Source organism: Cervus elaphus, chromosome 18 (assembly GCF_910594005.1).
Source record: "Cervus elaphus chromosome 18, mCerEla1.1, whole genome shotgun sequence".
Lineage (NCBI taxonomy): Eukaryota > Metazoa > Chordata > Mammalia > Artiodactyla > Cervidae > Cervus > Cervus elaphus.
Window position 1 is genome coordinate 100,342,179 of NC_057832.1, and position 20,692 is coordinate 100,362,870.

At 36.9% G+C, this 20,692-nt stretch overlaps 1 protein-coding gene across 3 annotated transcripts in view; it reads right to left on the reverse strand.

The window, feature by feature from the left end:
* Positions 1-20,692, reverse strand: part of CEP41 (centrosomal protein 41) — a 50,116-nt gene that overhangs the window by 13,083 nt on the left and 16,341 nt on the right. Inside the window, exons 2-7 of one of the 3 annotated variants that reach the window (XM_043872571.1) lie at positions 19,541-19,604; positions 9,936-10,043; positions 7,182-9,809; positions 5,604-5,651; positions 1,318-1,379; positions 21-90 (exon numbers count right to left, since the gene is read on the reverse strand). In XM_043872571.1, the coding sequence (XP_043728506.1) occupies positions 21-90; positions 1,318-1,379; positions 5,604-5,643 (172 nt within the window). In that variant the 5' untranslated portion in view covers positions 5,644-5,651; positions 7,182-9,809; positions 9,936-10,043; positions 19,541-19,604. Of the gene's footprint in view, positions 1-20; positions 91-1,317; positions 1,380-5,603; positions 5,652-7,067; positions 7,128-7,181; positions 9,810-9,935; positions 10,044-19,540; positions 19,605-20,692 lie in introns of those variants that run through there. The other 2 variants (XM_043872569.1, XM_043872570.1) reach the window with 2 other exon arrangements.

Here is a 20,692-nt window from a genome sequence, read left to right on the forward strand (position 1 = left end):
AAATCCTCAATTCTCATTACCTTCTAGCCTTTGAATCTCCTCAGCTGTCACTTCCAGTGTTTGATCAGATAGGGATGCAACCTGGATGACCTGATAAAAAACAGAATGGAATGTGTAGATGTGTGTATGTTTGTCTTTAAACAGAGACAATTCTGTTTTTAACAGAAGGTGAGGAAATATCAAACATCAAAGATCTCCTGTTTTAAGAAACTGTCAGTGTCCCCAGTTGAAGACTAAATCTCAGGTCTTCTTACTTTGAGGGCAGTAATTACATTTTCTTCATTCCAGAAGAAAAAACTTGTTTAAAACATTACACAATAAACTTAAAAGACCAAAAGGATAATTTTGGACAAGAAACATAAATAAGAGTTTAAAAATGCCTTCATGTATATTCTAGTTTCAATATAACATGCTACTTCTTAAAAAATGCATAACAGCATTGTATTAGAAATTATTCATGCAACGAAGAAATAAATGTAATTATGGATATATTGATTACAATGTTGTACAGCCAACACACAGTTTTTAAAGTACTTTTCTGTTGTAGGAAATGATAAATTAGGAGATTGTGATTAATATACACATACTACTACATATAAAATAGATAATTAACAAGGACCTACTGTATAGCACAGGGAACTCAATATTCCATAATAACTTATATGAGAAAAGAATCTGAAAAAGAATACATATATATATAATAACTGATTCACTGTGCTGTACATCTGAAACTAACACAACATTATAAATCAACTACACTCCAATAAACATTTAAAAACTGGTACGTAGAATTCAAATTAAAAAATAAATAAATCACTTTTTACAACTTAGCTCACTAGTCTAACATCCACCTTGAGTTGCACATCACTGGAACCCTTGTTTGGGGGCCAGAGAGACATTTTGTCCATAATTTTCAAATGAAAGAAGAAAGTAACTTTCCTAAAGTAACAAAATAGCCCATGGCAGAAAGACTTGGAAAAAGAGTACAGTCATAGATGGGATATTACCTGCTTTGCACAGAGAAATATGTCCAGGCAATAAAGAACCCAGAATTCTAGATTCTCATTATTAAGATAAATTGACAAGGAAAAGTAAAACTTAAACTACAAATTTGATGATTAAAAAGTAGAATGTATATTTTACTGTATAGAATTCTTTTCAAAGAAAAAAGTTTCATACCAATTAGCCCTCTCATAGGTGAAATATAAAGAAGCAGAAGAAAACCCTCTGCAAACATTACTCAGAGTTGAATTTAGAAATACAGAAAGTAGCACAAATTAGATAGTCTTTACTCCAATGGAAGATCATTAAACTTACCAGCTGGGCAAAAGTTGTTACTTTTAGTCTCTTGAAAAGCTCATCTTTTTTGTATCTATAATCTGCAAAGCAGAACGGGACAAATATTTTTTCCAGGTTTATTTTGCTTTCTTGGAGGTAATAATTCTTTCTAGTCATCAAGAAATTTCATCAAGAAATGTACCCCCAAATGGTATATTTTTCCAGTTATTTACATGTATTTCCTTGCATTACTTCATTTGATCCTCAGGATAGCCTCAGAATTAAATGTGGCAGGTGTTGTATCATTTTTGCTCTGGCCAGGAGAAGCATCCTGCTGCAAATCTAAGCTATCTTTTTGGGTCCAGTGATTTTACCTCTTCCCTTTATTTTTATTGGTCTACAATTATCCTTATCATGCTGTCTCTACTTTGACCACACTGTATTGCACACATTTTTGTAAGTCCTTTAAATCCTTTTCAGAACAAGCAGGGGATAAATACCTGAATTTTACAAATGAGGACAGAGACCCAGAGAAGCTGAGGTGCCCTAGGTCAAAAGCTGGTAAGACATTTACACCCCACTATTCTATCTCTGTCCTAGAAAGAGAATAATTAGTCCTGAGGTTACAAACTATGCTAGAAACAGAGGATGACCCTTTTTTCCTGGAGCACATTACTGGGCACAAACTTACGATCGGTCCTGATAATCTCTTGTATCAATTTTCCGTCAACTTTACCTCAGTAAAAATCAACTTAATGCAGTTTTGCAATAGGAAAAAGTTCTGGAGATCTATTGTGCAACAAAGTAAATATACTTAACAGTACTGAACTGTACACTGAAAGAGGTTACAATGATAAATCTTGTACTGTGGATTTTTTTAAAACCAAACTTAGAAAAAAAAAGAGAAATCAACTGAAAACATCAATATTTACTCAGTGCTATCTTTACAGTTCTGAGACATAACTCAAACTTTTGCATTTGTTTGTGTTAATAATTCTTCACATATTAAACAGTTTTAAGAAATACAGCCAATCTCACTTTATTATTTGTCCCACAGAGGCATGTTAAAAGCTGGCCTCCCTAAACTTTTCTGAAGAAGACTTGCCAATTCTGAAGAGTTTCCAGGATTGAACTCCTGCCCACCCCTACTCTTCACTCCTCTTCTAGGTTTATATATTGGCATCCTTGACTCCTTAAATACTACCTCATTATTTCAGAATTACTGAAGGTTAGCTGGATAATTACTTTAGTCTCATAAACAAAGAATCCTGGCAAAGGAAAGATTAAAGGTACTTAATATTATTTACTTGGTTATACTAATCATTCCCATCAATTTTCCAAAAAACCAGCACAGACCAGATAGCTACTTTGGAGGATAATGTAAGCATGGTTTACCAAACACCTTGAGACTCAAGAGTCAGGAAATGATATTATCTTAAAAACATGCCTTCTCTTAAGTACCTCAAGACTCTTTCTGAGGAGGAACTAAAGCTTCTCTGTTCTAAAATGTCCTTAAGATAGCAATTTGGCTAAAAATTTTCTTCCAGGAAATTCTTAAAACAGTTTCTTTTAGATACAACAAGGTAGCAAACCTAGATGCAAAGTAGCTTCTAAAACACATCAGGATGCAGACCCGAATAAGCTGAGCAGAAGCTTTAGAAAGTGCAACTCAACTACAGTATTTCTTTCAGTTGCCACCAACTTGCCCACCCAAAGTCATTTATGTAAATCAAAATGGCAATAAGTCAGCCAATGAAAATAGTCAATAGCTTTCAAAGTAGTTTGCACTGTGGCATTTATCCATTGCTATTCTTTTGGTATAGTTAACATAGTTGGAAATACTACTCTAGTTCTTCATGTTCTATGTACAAAATACACACATTAAAACCCTCTTTAAATAGAAATCCCCTTAAATAAGGACACAGGCGCTGCTGTTTTCTAACGACCAGCACTTCCAGCATCCTCTCATAAGCACTAGAAATTGCGCTGCACATTTGAGCCTGAACACTACATACCTGGTTCTGGTTTAGAAGGACAGCCATCATGAGGACTTTCTGACATTATTACTCAGATAAAAGATTAAGCTAGACGTTTTACAGTAAGTCTTAAATTTTATAAAAAGGATAACTTGGAAAGCTCTGTCAGTCTGTCCTTGCAAGGGCGAACAGAGCTTTAAGAATGGAGCTTCTGCTACTGTAGCTTCTCCCAGACTCTATAATGGAGACAAACAATCCTAGTTTCAGATGTGTTATCAAGTTTTGCTTCTCCGGTAAGTCTGGAGTCTAAGTGTGTCTCTCTCGAGTTACTGGAAGGACAGAGACCTAACTATCTAGGGTGCTTCACTCCGGGCCCAACCAGTGTCATCTAACCACCAGAAGCCAAGAATGGGCTTTGTGAATGGTCAATAGACACAGGGTGTCTATTTTCCCCAGGCAGAGTTGAAAGAATATTCAGATCACAAAGGAATTCTGCGTTTTCAGGGTTCTGTTAAAATGCGTTATTAGCAAAGGGAAGTTGGGCTCACAGTGGAAGACAAATCAAAGGAAGTAACAGGACAAGGTTTGTGATTTCACAGAAAGACATGGCATCTAAGGTAATCTGAGAAAAGGGATGGGTTTAGGGTGTCACAAAACAAGGCAACATTCTCCTCCTTCTGACCCAAAAGAACACCTACAACAGAAGATGGGAAAAGAGAAGGAAATATTTTCCAAGATGTAGATCCCAAACCAGAATCTGAAGTAATTCTAGCTGGAGAATCAGCACAAAGTGTGTGAAACCAGGTGAGAGGAACCTCCTGTCTTACTAAATGGCAGCCCACAGCTTCTAAAGAGGGAAGGTGAAGTGCGCATTTTCAAAGACTCTAACCCACAGGTATTTCTTTTGGGAGATAAGCTCCATTTAAAGTTTATATATCACAGAAACCACATTGTGCTTTTATGAGGAATATTTTAAACAGGGTTTCAGCAAGCTGGGTGGAATGGGACAATTTTTATATGGGACAAATTTTGGTGTGGATGGGTGAGTTTACACTCGGCTACCTATGCTTAGGAGGTGAAAAAGGCTACAAACCAGAACAGAAGCAGGCCAGTTGAATTTTGCTCACAGTGGATGAATTAAGGATGACAACAATAAAGTTTAGGTGAGTAAACAAGATTTTTTTCATAGTTTAAAAATTTAATATCCACATATTTATGTATGTAAAGTGGAATATTTTGCAGATACATAGCATTTTAAATATACAGCATAAATGTATAAAGTATAAAATATGTAAGAAAAAAAGGATACTGTGACATTACACATTAAAAAACAAATGTCAATAACATCAGTCCTTATAGCTGAATGTAGCAAATAACAGATTCAGCACGGAGCTGCTCCTGAGTCTATGTCTATTGTCTGGGATTTCTAATACTGCAGCAATTCAAAAGGAACAGGAACATTATCATTTAAATTAAAAGTCCTGCTATGTAAAAACAAAAGTTCTGGTGAATTCTGGGTTTGTAGTATTTTCTTCCCAGAAGGTATATTTGACCAGAGCCAGGTCCTGAACTGCTCCCAATCAGGGTACCTCTCCACCGCCCTTAGCTCAACACTGCCGCAGCATGGGGCTCTCCTACTGAAGCTATGAGCAAATCCACCTTGGAAAACAGATGTCCCTGCTTCTCTGATGCTGGCCATGATGTGTACATTTTACATCTGTTTTGGACACAGATTGAAAAATTATGATTTTGTGCAAGCGCAGTGCACTCAGTGACTAGAAGCATATCTTTGGCGAAGATTAGTTTTTTAAAAGGATGTGCATGAAATATGATTTTTAATTAAAAGAAAGCTGACTGCAACGAATTTATAATGCATAACACCACTTTAAGAATAAGCTCTTTCTCACACCTCTAAGTCTTTCATGAATACTGTCGAATTTATACTAAAAAGAATGCTATGAAATAAGATATTATTACTCCTATCTCAGGTACAGAGAAAATAAGAAAATAGGAAAGATTAAGTATCTTGAATACAGATCATAAAGACTGCAGTACAATGAAACTAGAAGCTGGGGTTCTCACTGCTTAACTAGAGATTATTTCATAGTCCAACATTAATATCTCCCATGGGATTTAAGGCAGGCAGAACGCAGACTCAAAGACCACAACCTCAGCAGCTGACCTGATGGTACAGTGTTTCCCACATCCTTCAAGGCATCTGCCATGCTCACCTGACTCCCATAGCTTTGTATGCAAGTCACCTGTAGAGTATGGTTAGGATCGTTAAAAACCAACTTACAGAGCCACTATAGGGTTCCATTACCCCACACCATAAATAGTGTTACTCACTTTTTTTGATCTCTTCTAGCTTCTCAATGTATTTAGTCATACTGTTACCTAAAAAGAGAAGGATTTTAAATATGCTTTTAATGGAAGAAAATGAGGTCTGAGCCTTCCCATCCTGTTTTTACAGAACTGCAGTAGACAAATGGATCAGACATAGTAAATAGTTTTTAGGATTATACGGCATTATTAAAAGATAAGGAATCCAGGGAAATGTTTTGGTCAAATGTGTTAAGCTGAGGTGCACACCCAATAAACATTAAGAAGTCCCCCCAGGCACTACAAATGATCACTTTATGCAATTTTTTTTCTTTCCAAGTTAAGCCCGTCATCCTCCATTCATTCGCCCTGTAAGCTTTTTTTGTGGGGAAGGTATGCAGAGGAAGAGAAAGAAGCAACAACCTCTGAATGTATAAAATGAGCTGCTGTGCCTGGCCAAGTAACCCTTTCCTCTTCGCTTAATCTTTGTGGTTTCCTTCTCTTCCCTGAACTTGGTCTTCCACTATTCATGCTGATACTGCAGCCTGAACGAGACCACACAGTCTGTACACCAGTATTCACCATGGATTTGATTTGCTGAGAAATAACAGCAGATCCTCAGCACTGTGGGGAGTCCCCCACCCTCATGTTTTATGGCCTGGTTCTATAACACTAGGTTCTAGCCAAGGTGGTTTGGAGAGTTTTCATGCATTAAAACTGGGCCAGGATTCTTATGGTTTCCGAATGAACTAAAGTCTGGTTCTCAAGCCAGGGGCTATTATACTGAGCATGCTTCGATTTGATTCAGTTCAGCACAGCAAGCTCTATCTGGTACCTAACACGTATAGCAAAAATAAAGGAACACATTAAAAAGAATTTTTCATTTCTAAAACTGTGCTCCTAACTTTTAAGCCTTGAGAGCAACTAGTCAGTTTCAGTCACAAACTTTGGGTAAAAGAAATGCTTCTGATTAATGGTATGAACTTATGCTTTCAAGCACTGTTCTGAACTTTTCTTCATGTGTAGGTGAGAAGCAGAGAAAGAAAATTCTTTTTCTGAAACCCAAAGCACATTTTCAAAAAACTTACATCACTTGTTATTATTAAATCTATACCATCATGGAATAAAATTTCACTGAGTTAAAACATTCTTTTTTCATCTGACAACACACAGTCCCCAGATCAGAACCGAAGAGCAGGACTGATTCAGTGTGGTCCTGGACCCAGACCGTATCCTTCCAAAAGCTCAGAGACGTGACAGTAGTAGGGCTGCTCAGAAGGCCTGAGGCTTCTCAAGACAGACACTGAGAATACCCCAGAAAAGATCCAAAAAGGACCAAAGACCAAGGCTGGAATCAAATATGATCTTTTCTAGGTTCTTCAGGCTGGAATGAACCTGAGATGTTGACCAGATCTCCACAGTGGAAACCATGAATCCTTCCCAGACTCACAGCCTCTCCTGTGCAACTGTGCACTTGGGCGGGAACTCAACTGGTCAGTACTCAGCTTAGAAGACAGGGCAAATGGCATGCTCTGCCCTGTCCCACAGTCTTATTCTTAAACGACTTTATAGGAGCTTCTGGTTGCATGTTCCTGGGCCCCTTACAGTGCCAGGCTATTGACGTGCCAGTTAGTTTCTTTTCGTTGGAGAAGCTTCAGGACTCCTTCCAGAACTGTTGAAAAATTGAGGTACAAAAAGGTCCACTGACTTGACTGGAGACATAGCAAGTTAGTAACTAAGTCGATTAATATTCCCAACCTCCTGGTTTCTAACATGGCTCACAGAAACACACTGCTTCTCTAGCTGTGCTGTTTTAAAAACATGATTTCACTGTGAGGTAAATATGTAGGAAGTGTTACTTTCTTCATAGTAGCAGGTGGGAACCATTTCATGCTCTCAAATTCCCTGAGGCATGCTATGCATGGGAAATAATAGCCAGCCTTATCATATAGTCTTTATTATTAAAACACTGCATTTCCAGTCTATAGCAGTTTCCACTAACAATGTGTCTAAAATCCATTTCTCAGTCAGTTAACAACATTTTCAGAATATTTACACAGCACTTCATCTTTGTACCAGCAGAGCCTCACAATGACCCTGTGAGGTATGTTTTCATTCCTACTGATTATTTTTTCCACTAAAAGAGAAGGCAGAGAAACAAAGTCTTTTGCAGAGGTGTACAAATACTTGGCAAAATTAAGAACAAATCTAAGAGTGCTATTGATAAGAAGCTTTTTTCATTATGGCTATTCATTGTTTCCTGTAGGGGGGAAATAAAAGAAAATGGAAGATTTCTGCATTGCTTTAATTGGAGAAATGACTAAGCAACACACAAAAAAATCCCTAAAAATGATTTTAGAAAGTATGAAAAGTAGTATTTTTACCCCACTTCATGTACTGCTTGTATCTTAACTAAGCAGCTCATCTTACTGGATCTAATTTCATCTGAAAACAGCTTTTTGACTACCTTTTAAAAAGAATACAAATGAATCTATTTTATAATTGACTTATTTATAAACATATTTTTACTTTATACAAAAGTAAGGAGGCTAAAAGACTATCAACAGAATAATTTTTTTTAATTGAAATTACACATTACTGCCAGATAAATTTTCCTAGACAAGACTTTGATTAAAAAAGAAAGTCAGTGGCTCCCCACTGCTTACTGACTGAAGTTTAAACTCCTTGTTCTACTGCTGAAGACGCCAACATCTTACTACCTCTTCAATCTTGCCTTAATTACTAAACTTGACAAACTCGCTGTGAGTCTTTGGCACTCTAACATGTCACCTTGCCCACGTAATCATAATAGCTCACCCAGCTGGAAGTGACCTTTCCCTCCTCTGAACTTCTACAGAACTCAGCTTACCAGTCACAGGGCATTTATCATTATACTGCCTTATTTGTGTGTAAGTCGTATCTATCTTATTATACTGAAAGCCTAAAATAACTACACACACATAGACACACAAACACACACACAGAATACCTTTATCCTTTCCACTGTCTAGTGTTGGAGGCACTCAAAAATATTTGCTAAATGAGAAATACTATGAAAATTTACTAGTTGAAGAATCCTTATAATGGATCATATTATAATGTAAATAATCATACCCTAATTTGCTTTGAGTTTTTGGACGCCTGATTTTCTCTAAGCTATACACAACTTGATTTATATATAGTACATATATGTTACATACTATTTAAATGACCAAATTGTTTCAGGACTCAGGTAACAGAAAGGTGGTATAAGGTGGTATTTAGCCTCTACTTAGTTTATAATTTAAGTTGCAAAAAAAGATATATAAAAAGGCTTTACAAGTGGAATCAAGAGAAAGAGACAACTCAACTATATTGATATTGCTAAGCAAAGATACAGCACAATCAATGAACTGAGGGGCTCATTCATTAGAGTTTTTCCTTTGTTTTCCTATAATGTAATAACCTTATTTGTACTGAGCCAGTAAGAAAAGCAAGTGATTTTGAGCAGCAGTAATCTAAAGTGGTTAAGATTTATAAGGCAGGAACTCAGTTGCTAAGAGACAATTCCACTGCTTTATTTTTCTTCAATATTTCCCTCCTCTATGGAGAAGTTCTTTTGGCTCGGAAGGAGCAGAAAGCGTGAAAAGAGGCACAGAGGTCCTTTGTTAATCTCAATAAGTTATACGAGCGCATAGTGCTTTCTGGTTTGTAAAAGGCTTTCACATACATTTCTTCCTTTGGCGTAAGAAACAGAATTAAATACCAAGTAAAGATGAAGAGTACCTAGTCTGTAATGAGTTTCAGTGCTTAAGATCAAGGCTATTAGCAGATATTCAGGAAAAGTAAAGACTAAGAAGAAAAAAAGGAAATGACTAGTTTGTATAGAGATAAGAAAAGTAAGGTGAATTTTAAAAAATTTAAAAATGGCTAGAAAAGACTGAGTGGAAATAGTCTATGGAATTTTAGAAAGCTAAAGAAATTTGAAATTAGATTGAATATAGATTGAAACGAGAGAATGCCAGAAATGAAAGAGTGTAGAAGACTAACAAAGGGAGAGCCCTGTGGTTTGGAAATTGTCCCTTAATCAGCCTGCAGGGCTACAGAGCAGAAACCCAGAGAGGGTGCTTGAGAATACACAAGGACCCTGCGGTGGTGACTGAACAAAATGCCGGCAGGGATTTCATCGGAAGCATAATCCATTCCGGGCACAGTCTGGCAGTGCTGGGGAGCTGGGAAGATACACTCAGGCACCTATGGAACAAAAGAAATATTTGAAGTTCAAAATAATTCTGATATTTCTAGCCATGGCTATACAATGGTGTTTGAATTTATAAGAGAAGTAGTGTCAGAAGGACAGAAATAAAATATTGTCTTTACCCAGGAAGAAGATATCTGGCTTTGAAGAACTCAGTGGAAGGCGATTTGGGTGAAGACTGGAGATGCCACAAAATTCTTGATTTCTTGGGATTAACTCTGAATTGCTCACTGTTTGGTAAGAAAAGATTAAAGACCCATCTATTTAGCCTAGAAATGAGAAATGCTCATTTGTTCCTGTGCCTATTTCTACTGCTCTGACTGCAGAGCTTAAAATCATACCTCAGACAGGAATTTCTTACTTTTACTTGACCTTTAGAGTCAGTCTGGTGTTTTCACAGTCAGGATTCCTCACACTTTTCGCCTTATGGCAGACATACATAAGTGATAACATTTGGACACAACACTGAGGTTTGGGCTGTGTCAGGCCCTGACGGCTAGCCAGAGGGCTAAAGAGATCCGTATCCTGGCTCATAACCCACAGGCCACTGTACTGAATATACAGAGAGGTAAGTCACACACACACAAATGAATAGAAAGAAATGAAAATCTTTCCCTTAAATTGACTTTAACATAATTTTTAAAATCCAAAACAAAAAATCAAACACTAGAATTATACTTCTTCCATACTGATATTAAAATACACTGGGTTTCCGGCAATGAAACACACTTTGGCCTTCCAAAGGTATTATAAAACTAGACTTCTGTTTCCAGGAAGATGAGGTAGGATGTACTTTTCTCTATTCCTCCAGCTAAGTACAACAAAATCCCCAGATGACCCACAAAACAGGAGGAAATATCTGCAAATTATCCTTCAGATAAGGGTCTACTATCCAGGGTATATAACAGAACTCCTGTAACTCAACAATAAAAAGAAAAATAACCCAACTAAAAAAAGAAAACAGGCCAAGGATATGAATAGCCATCTCTCCGCAGATGTATAATTGCCAATAAGCACATTAAAAGGTGCTCAACATCATTACTCATTAGGAAAATGCAAATCAAAACCACAATGAAAATACCACTTCACACCCACAAAGATGGCTATAATCAAAACAATGGACAACAAGTATTGTTGAGGATGTGGAGAAAAAAAGAGCCCTCCTACACTGCTGGTGGGAATGCAAAGTGCAGCTGCTTTGGAACACAGTTTGGCAGTTCCTCAAAAAATTAAACACAGGGTTAACATCTGACCAAGAATTCAACTTCTAGGTACATAACCAAGAGAACTGAAAACAGGTTCACACAAAAACATGTATACTAATACTTTAGCAGCATTATGGTCAAAAAGCATAAATAAACCAAACATCTATCAAATGATGAGCAGATACACCAATTGTGGTGCTGTGCTTAGTCGCTCGGTTGTGTCCAACTCTTTGTGATTCCCATGGGTTGTAGCCCACCAGGCTCCTCTGTCCATGGGGATTCCCCAGGCAAAAATACTAGAGTGGGTTGCCATGCCCTCCTCCAGGGAATCTTCCCAACTCAGGGGTCAAACCCAGGTCTCCCACACAGCAGGCAGATTCTTTACCATCTGAGACATCAGGAATAGCTATATAAAAGAATACTGTTTAGCATTAAAATATTGACACATGCTAGAACAATGATGAACCTTGAAAACATTATGCTAAGTGAAAGAAGTCAGACACAAAGGTCACATGTTGTATGATTCCATTTTTATGAAATATTCAGAAGAGGCAAAGTCATAGATACAAAACATAGATTGGTGATTACCAGGAACTGGTAAAAGTAAGGCATAGGAAATGACTGCTTTGGGTATGGGGTTTCTTTATGGGATGACAGAAATATTCGGGTGGTGCAAGTGGTAAAGAATCTGCCTGCAAATGCAGGAGATGCAACAGATGTGGGCTTGATCCCTGAGTTGGGAAGATTCTCCTGGAGAAGGAAATGGAAACCCACTCCAGTATTCATGCCTGGAAAATCTCATGAACAGAGGAGCCTGGCAGGCTATAGTTGCAGGCTACATGGGGCTGTAAAGAGTCAGACATGACTGAGCGTGCACACACACACACACATACACAGAAATATTCTACAGTTGATAGTATTGATGGTTTGACAACCTTGTGAATGTTCTAAAAACGTCTGAATTGTACATTTGTAAAGGTTGAATTTTATGGTATGTAAATTATATCTTAAGAAAACATACCCAGTTAAAAAAAAAGATTGAATGGAAAAAGAAAATCCTGGATGGGGTAAATTAAGAGTTTGGGATTAGAAGCTACATATTACTATATATAAAATAGATAAACAAAGTCCTACTGTATAGCACAGGCAACTATATTCAATAGCTTATAATAACCTATAATGGAAAGGAATCTGAAAAAGAAAATATATTTTATGTATATATACATATATGTATAAAACTGAGTCATTGCTATACACTAGAAACTAACATGACATTATAAATCAACTATACTTAAAATTTAAAAAAATACTGGACATTATATATAAAACAAACATAAGACAACTCTGATAGGTGGAGCGAGGAAGGCAGATTGGCTAGGGACTTTGGGACCTGAGCAATGACATAATGGTTGAGCTACCTGGGTGTGTGTGTGTTTGGTTTTTGTCTCATTACCCTCAACTTGGAGCTGAAAAAGCCAGAAATCCAAAAATACCAACAGATGGAAAAATTCCTAACAAAAATCTGCTATCTCCAGCCAAAGGACAGCAAGACAGAAAACTATCAGATAATAACTGCCTTATTCCAGTTGCATTCCACAGAAAAGCTATGTCTTACCCTTACCTGCCCACAAAGGCCAGATGGAGAATCTTGATTTTCATCTTTGTTGGGTTGTGATGAGATGCTATCAGAGTACCAAAAAGGAGGATAAAGAGGCTGGGGCTGAAAATGTACTCAAAGATACAATTGCTGAAACCTTTTCAAATTTGTTCTCAGTCCCTGGTGGCTTAGACGGTAAAGAATCTGCCTGCAATTTGGGAGACCCAGGTTTGATGCCTGGGTTGGGAAGATCTGGAGAAGGGAATGGCAATCTACTGCAGTATTCTTGCCTGGAGAATTCCGTGGACAGAGGCTACAGTCCATGGGGTTGCAGTCAGACACGCCTGAGAGACTAACACTTTGAATAATAGAAGGAAATACTATTTGGTGTTTACTCCAAGGAAATCCACAGCAAGATGTTATCATAGTCAAACTTCTGAAAACTAAAGAAAGAAATCTTGAAAGCAGCAACAGAAGAATGACACCTGACCTATATGGGAAAAACAGTTTGAATAACAGGAGATTTCTCATCAAAAATCAGGTGTCCAGAAGAAAGTGGCACAATATTTTTCAAGTGCTGGAAGGAAAGAACTGTTAACTGGAATCCTATACGAAGAGAAGATACCCTTTAGGAAAGAAAAGAAATCAAGACATTCTCATTAAGGAAAACTAAGAGAAATTGTTACCAGTAGACCTATCCTAAAGAATGGTTAAACGAAGCTCTCTAATTAGAAAGGAAAAGATAAAAGAAGGTATCTCAGAATATCATGAAAAAAAGAATTCACTAAGCAAAACTATGCCTCTTTTTAAGTACCCATGGAACATATACCAAGATAGACCATATCCTAGACAATAAAATAAACATCAATACATTTAAAAAAATTATATATACAGAGTACATTCTCTAACCACAGTGGTATCAAACTGGAAGTCATTAACAGAAAGATAACAGGAAAATCTCCAAATACTTGTAACTAAATAGCATACTTCTAAATAATCCATGGATCAAAGAAGAAGTCTTAAGAGAGATAAAAAGATACACTGATGTGAATGAAAATGAAAATTCAACATATAAAAATTAATTTTTGAGACACAGCTGTTAATCAGTGCTGAGAGAAATTTGTATTACTAACTATATGCATTAAAAAGAGGAAAAGTCTTAAATCAATAATCTAAATGCCTACCTCAAGAATCTAGAAACAAGAGCAAAATAAACCCAAAGCAAGTAGAAGAAAGGAAATAATAAAGAGAAAAACCAATAAAATTTAAAACAGAAAACACAGAAAATTGATGAAACCAAAAGCTAGTTCTTTGAAAAGATCAATAAAATGGATAAATCTGTAGTGAAGAAAAAAAAAGGCACAAATTACCAATGTCAGTAATGAAACAGAGGCTTCACTTCAGACGTTACAGATATCAGAAGGATAACACGGAAATGCTACAAACAACTCTATGCACATAAATTTGAAAACTTGGATGAAATGTACTAATTCCTCAAAAAACACAAACCCATAACTCATCTAATATGAAACAAACAATTTGAATATCCCCTTAATTATTAAAAAATTAAATTCAAAATTTTAAAACTCTCAAAAAAGAAGTCTCCAGACACAACAGTTCTATTGGAGAATTCTACCAAATGTTTAAGAAAGAATTGACAATAATAATACACAATCTCTTCCAGAAAAACAGAACAGGAGGGAATACTTCCCAACTCATTTTATGAGACCAGTATTATAACAATACTAAAACCAGACAAAGACAATCCAAAACAAACCAAAACTACAACCAATGTCCCTCATGAATATAGACACAAAAATCTTTAATGAAATAATAAATAGACTTCAGTAATATATAATAAGAATTATTATACCATGATTAAGTGAGGTTTATTCAATAAATGCAAAACTAGTACAATATTTAAAAATCAATACAAGTAATCCACTATATTATCAAGATAAAGAAAAAATACATATGATAATATCAATTGAGGTAGTAAAAAAAGTATTCAATAAAATTCAATTGTCATTCAGGATTAAAACTCTCAGAAAAATAGAATAGGAGGAAACCCCCTCAACCTGATACAGCTAACATTATCCTTAATGATGAAAGACAATGATTTCCCTCTAAGTCTGGGGTAAAGATAAGGATGTTTGCTCCAATCACTCTCATTTAACATAGTTCTGCCAGTTCTGACCAGTGCAATAAGACAATAAAAGGAAATAAACACATGTAGACTGGAAAGGAAAAATAAAACTTTCTTTTTTTAGATGACGTGATTGTCTACATAGAAAAGCCCAAGAAGTCTACCAAAAACTCCTCCCTTACCTAATAAGTACTTTTAGCAATGTCTCTGGATACAAGTTAAATACACAAAATTAAGCTGTACTTCTATATGCTAGCAATGAAAACATGGGACGCTGAAATTTAAAAATACAATACCATTTAAAATTGCCCAGAAAAAGAGAAATATTTATCTGTAAATCCAAAAAAAATGTATAGGATTTATACGCTGAAAACTGTACAATGCTGATGAAAGAAACAAAGAGTGAAGTATATGGAGAGAAATAGCATATTAATAGAATGTAAGACTCAACATAGTAACGTGTCAATTTTCCCCAAATTGATAAGACAGGTTGAGTAAATTCCTATCAAATGTATAGCAATATTTTTAAAGTGTAAATAAGATTATTCTACAGTTTACATGGAAAGGCAAAGGAATTAGAGTAGCTAAAGTAATTTTGTAAAGAAAAATAAAGTGGGAATAATCCATCTAACCAATATCCAATTTACTATATACAGCTACGGTAATCAAGACTGTGGTACTGGCAGAGGGATGGACACAGAAATCAATGGAACAGAATACAGAAACCAGAAATAGATCCACATAAATATGCCTACTGGTTTTCAACAAAGGTGAACATACAATTCAATGGAAGAAATGCAACCTTTTAAACAAATGGTGCTAGATAAATTGGACATCCACAAGCAAAAGTTAATCTCAATCTAAGTTGCACATCTTTTTTTTTTTTTTAATTTTTTATTAGTTGGAGGCTAATTACTTCACAACATTTCAGTGGGTTTTGTCTTACATTGATATGAATCAGCCATAGATTTACACGTATTCCCCATCCCGATCCCCCCTTAAGTTGCACATCTTATACAGAAATTACCTCAAAATGTATCATGGACTTACATATAAACCTAAAATACGTAACTTTTAGAAAAAATTATGATAGAAAATCTTTGGGATCTAGGTTAGGCAAAGCATTCTTAGGCTGGACAACAAAAGCAGGATCCATAAAAGGAAATACTGATATCCTGGATTTTACCCAGATTAAAAACTTTTGCTCTTTGAAAGACCCTGTTAGGAGGATAAAAAGACAGGCTACAGACTGGCAGAAACTATTTGCAAACCATGTATCCAACAAAGGACTAGTAGCTAGGATATATAAAGAACACTCAAAACTCAACAACTAAAAAGCAAGCAATCCAATTAGAACATGGGCAAAAAACAAACATTTCAGTGAAGATGAAATACAGATATACAGATGGCAAATAAGCACACAAAGAGATATTCAACATCATAAGTCATTAGAGAAATGCAAAACACAAGGGCAATGATATGTTACCACACATCTATCAGAATGACTAAAATTAAAAATGGCAACACCACCAAATGCTAAGGACATGGAGAAACTGGATCACACTGCTGATGGGAGTGTAAAACGGTCCAGTCACTCTGGAAAACAGTTCGGCAGTTTCTTAAAACACTACAAATGCAACTGCCAAACAACCTAGTAACTGCACTTCTGGGCACTAATCCCAGAGAAATGAAGGCTTATTTTCACACAAAAATCTGTATACAAATGTTTATAGCACATTTACTTGTAACAGTCAAAAAGGGGAAACGATTCAACTGTCCTTCAATAGGAAAATGATTAAACTTTCGACTCTCTGTGATCCCATGGATAGTAGCCCACCAGGCTCCTCTGTCCATGGAACTTCCCAGGCAAGAATACTGGAGAGGGTTGCCATTTCCTATTCCAGGAGATCGAACCTGAGTCTCTTGCATCTCCTGCATTGGCAGGCGGATTCTGTACCACTCTGCCACTTGTGAAGCCCATGGTGCATCCATACTATGGAATATTCCTAAGAAGTGATGTCATTTAGTCGTGTCCAACTCTTTGCGACCCCACAGACTGTAACCTACCAGGCTCCTCCATCCATGGGATTTTCCAGGCAAGAATACTGGAGTGGGTTGCCATTTCCTTCCCCAGGGGATCTTCCCAACCCAGGGATCGAACCTGGGTCTCCTGCGCTGCAGGGAGCTGCTGCTGCTAAGTCACTTCAGTCGTGTCCAACTCTGTGCGAGCCTGTAGACGGCAGCCCACCAGGCTCCACCGTTCCTGGGATTCTCCAGGCAAGAACACTGGAGTGGGTTGCCATTTCCTTCTCCAATGCATGAAAGTGAAAAGTGAAAGTGAAGTCGCTCAGTCGTGTCCAACTCTTAGCGACCCCATGGACTGCAGCCTACCAGGCTCCTCTGTTCATGGGATTTTCCAGGCAAGAGTACTGGAGTGGGGTGCCATTGCCTTCTCTGCACTGCAGAGAGACTCTTTACCATCTGAGCCACCACTCAGGAATAAAAAGGGATGAACTACTAATACATGCAACAACCTGGTTAAATCTCCAGAGAACTTCCTGAGGGAAAAATCCAGTCAAAGTTATATACTGTATGATTTGATCTATATAGAAGTTGTGAAATGACAAAATTATAGAAGTGGAGAGCAGATTGGTGGGAGCCAGGGGTTAAGGAGCAGGTGAGGGTGGAAAGTGAATATGAAGCATCCTTGTGGTCATGGAAAAAAAGTTCTATATCCAGACTCTATCTATCAATGTCAGTATCTTGGTTGGGGTAGTGCAGTATAGTTTTGCAAGATGTTACTATAGGAAACTAGGTAAAGTACATGGAATCTCTGTTTTACTTCTTACCATTCCATGTGAATCAACAATGACCTCAAAAGCCCAGATGGTAAAGAATCTACCTGCAATGCAGGAGACCTGGGTTCAACCCCTGGGTTGGGAAGATCCCCTGGAGAAGGGAAGGGCAATCCACTCTAGTATTCTTGCTGGAGAATTCCAGGCAAGAATGGACAGAGGAGCCTGGTGGGCTACTGTCCATGGGGTCACAAAGAGTCGGACACAACTTAGTGACTAACACTATCTACTGACACTAACAAGTTTAATTAACAAAAACACTAGATTAAAAAATCTCAGAATATACAAGGATATAGGCAATTACTTTGTATTATAAAAAGAATATACAAATCTCAATTTCCAAAAAACTGAATTATTTTCAGGTATCATAATTGAGTCAAACTTTGGTTATGAGTTGAGGAACTGAAGAGAAAGAAATAGGTTTTCATTCACAAAACACAATTCAATTTCCAGGAGGAAAAAAAAAATGATGTTATAAACAAATCTATATAGCTGAAAAACATCTCAGCTCTTACAAATTTTAATTTTAAGAAGGCATTAAGCAGTCTTTAAAACATTATCTGTACTTCTCAGAGAAAATATGGTATTTTTAATAAAAGTACTTCCCTCTCAGAATAACTTTTTCCAGAAGGGTGGGTTCACAGTTGCAATTATGGGGAGATAGGTAGAGATGCAGAAGCTGAGGGCATTGGTGGTAGAAGAAATGAGGCTGGAGGAAATAACTGGGATAGCGTGGCCAAAGACACAGTACACAGGACCTCAGGCCAGGTCTCCAAAGTTGACCTCTTTATCCTGCACACAATCCTAGTTCTGTCTCCTTTATTGAACTTTAAGTAAATCTCATAATCTCTGGACTAAGATTTCCTCTTCCTCAAAGACAGAGATAACATTTTTTACCTCCTCCCATAAAACAGGATATTTACAAGGACAGATATCTGAATAGCACAAAAATGTTTGAAAGAAAGGTCCCAAAAAATAGTATCTGCAAAGCAGGCTCATTTAAAACATTTAAGTCTATTTTATATGTGGGAAAATGCATAACAGAAGACGATAATTTTGAAGAAGACTAGGAGAAAGAGAAAGAAAATGAATGAGATTTAAACAGTCAACATCTCAGTTTATTTTCTCAGTTGTTTTGAGGTTATTGGTAGAAAATTTTGTATTGCTAAAGGCATGTGGTACTCCAATCTACTAGCAAAACCATCTTAACAGGATGGATTTTCCACAGCAGACTTTAAGAGGTTGAAAAAAACTAAACAACCAACCAAAATCTCACAAGACTGCAAATCCACCAGGGGTTTGGGGAGTGGTTTTCATCCTGACACTGAAAAATGTCAACAGCATGGAAATAAGCAGTAATGCACTCTTAAATTTCATTTTACCTGAATTGCAGCACTAATTTAATTTTGTCTGGTATTTTAGTTACTCATTCAAGTCTGTCTGCCTCCACTTGAATCTAAGCTCTTTGATTGCAATAATCAACTGTTCACACTCATCTTTACATGTCCCATAGCCCAGAACTTTGCATGTAGCTGTACTCTGCAAATAGGGAATTGAACAAACATGCACAAAGTATAATCAACTGCTCCCAGTTTTAAGCAATATACTTAAATTGCTTAACATACTTAAAGGTGTTCCAAGATAGAGGTGACATCCTCATATTTTTATTAGCCTCAGTCCTGTAACTTATTAAACAATTTTTTTTAATCAGTTTCGCAATTTATAGTAAGCTCAATTATGTGAATGGAGTTTTCAAAGATAATCTGAAAAATAGCTTTCATAAGTCCTGAACTCAGAACGATATCAGACAAGACAGTGAGAAACTTTTAGCTATGATTTGTATCAGGCATGACATACTGCTTTTTGTCAATAATCAGCTATTAAGATTTTTTTTTTAAGTTTTAATTTGCTAATCTTTACTCACCAGTGTCTAGTCTTGATTTGACATGCTGATACCTTGGGTTTTGTGGTATCCTTCTGGTTAGATACTAAAAAATAAGAAAATTCACAAATAATTGGGTTAATGTTGGGAAAGGGATAATATACTTTAACAATTAGAACAAATTCTAAAATTTAATTGAATTTAAAGATGGAAGGAGCTCTAGAGGTCCTACAAGGCTCTTCACTACAGCTTCTCCACAGGTGAAGATGGTTATCATGTTCTGTCAAAATATTTCCGTATTTTGTCAAAATAATCTCATAGCACTGTGCAATTAGGAAAAAAGCTCTTGAAAATGATTTCCGACATTGAGCCAAAATTGATCTAATTTCCACCCAGTCCACTGATACAACCTAGAATGAACCATTCCACCCTGCCTCAAGCAAGCCATTAAAATAACTAAAGGCAGCTCTTTTCTCCTTTTTGATTTTCCCCTTTAGATGATGATTTGAAGGCTGTCTTCTCTGGATGCCCTCTAGATTTTATCTATACAACCCCTAAAAAATGGCACGCAGACCTGAGCTCGCTGCCCAGATGTTGCCAGGTCAGGACCCGGTTTGGCAGGTCTTTCCTTCAACTCCCCTTGAGTTGAAGCTTCACAGATGTCACCGTGATGGCATCTGCTCTCACGGCAGCTGGGGCGTATCATGGGCTCAGGGAAAGTTTATGGTCAGTAAAAAGCTGTCAGGTCTCCCCTGTCCTGTGCTTTGGTAGTAAATCTGAATCCAAGTACAAGGCATTTACCCATATTAAATTTCAGTGGCATTTTCAAAAGCCATTGAAAGAGGGAAGGCTAATGAATAAAGACATTACAAAATACAGTTTTCCTGCTCAGGCTTTTTTTCTGGCCTATAAGTATGAAAAGCAGATGTTCCAAAAAGAAAAAAGAAAAGCAGATGTTCAGTGACAGGTAGCAGCGGAACCTGAGATTAGAACTGGGTAATACCTCTCTAGCTTCATTTTCTGTTCTCTCCCACATGTTCCTGGGTTGAAGTTGCCCAAATGTTCTCCAAATGTACCAGGTTCACTCAGGTTTCCAGTCTTAGCAAATTGTCAACTTGTCCATGAGTAAAACTTCACTTCCTCTATAAAGGTGTCCAGGGTGAAATTAGCTACTTTCTCCCTGGCTACTAGAGG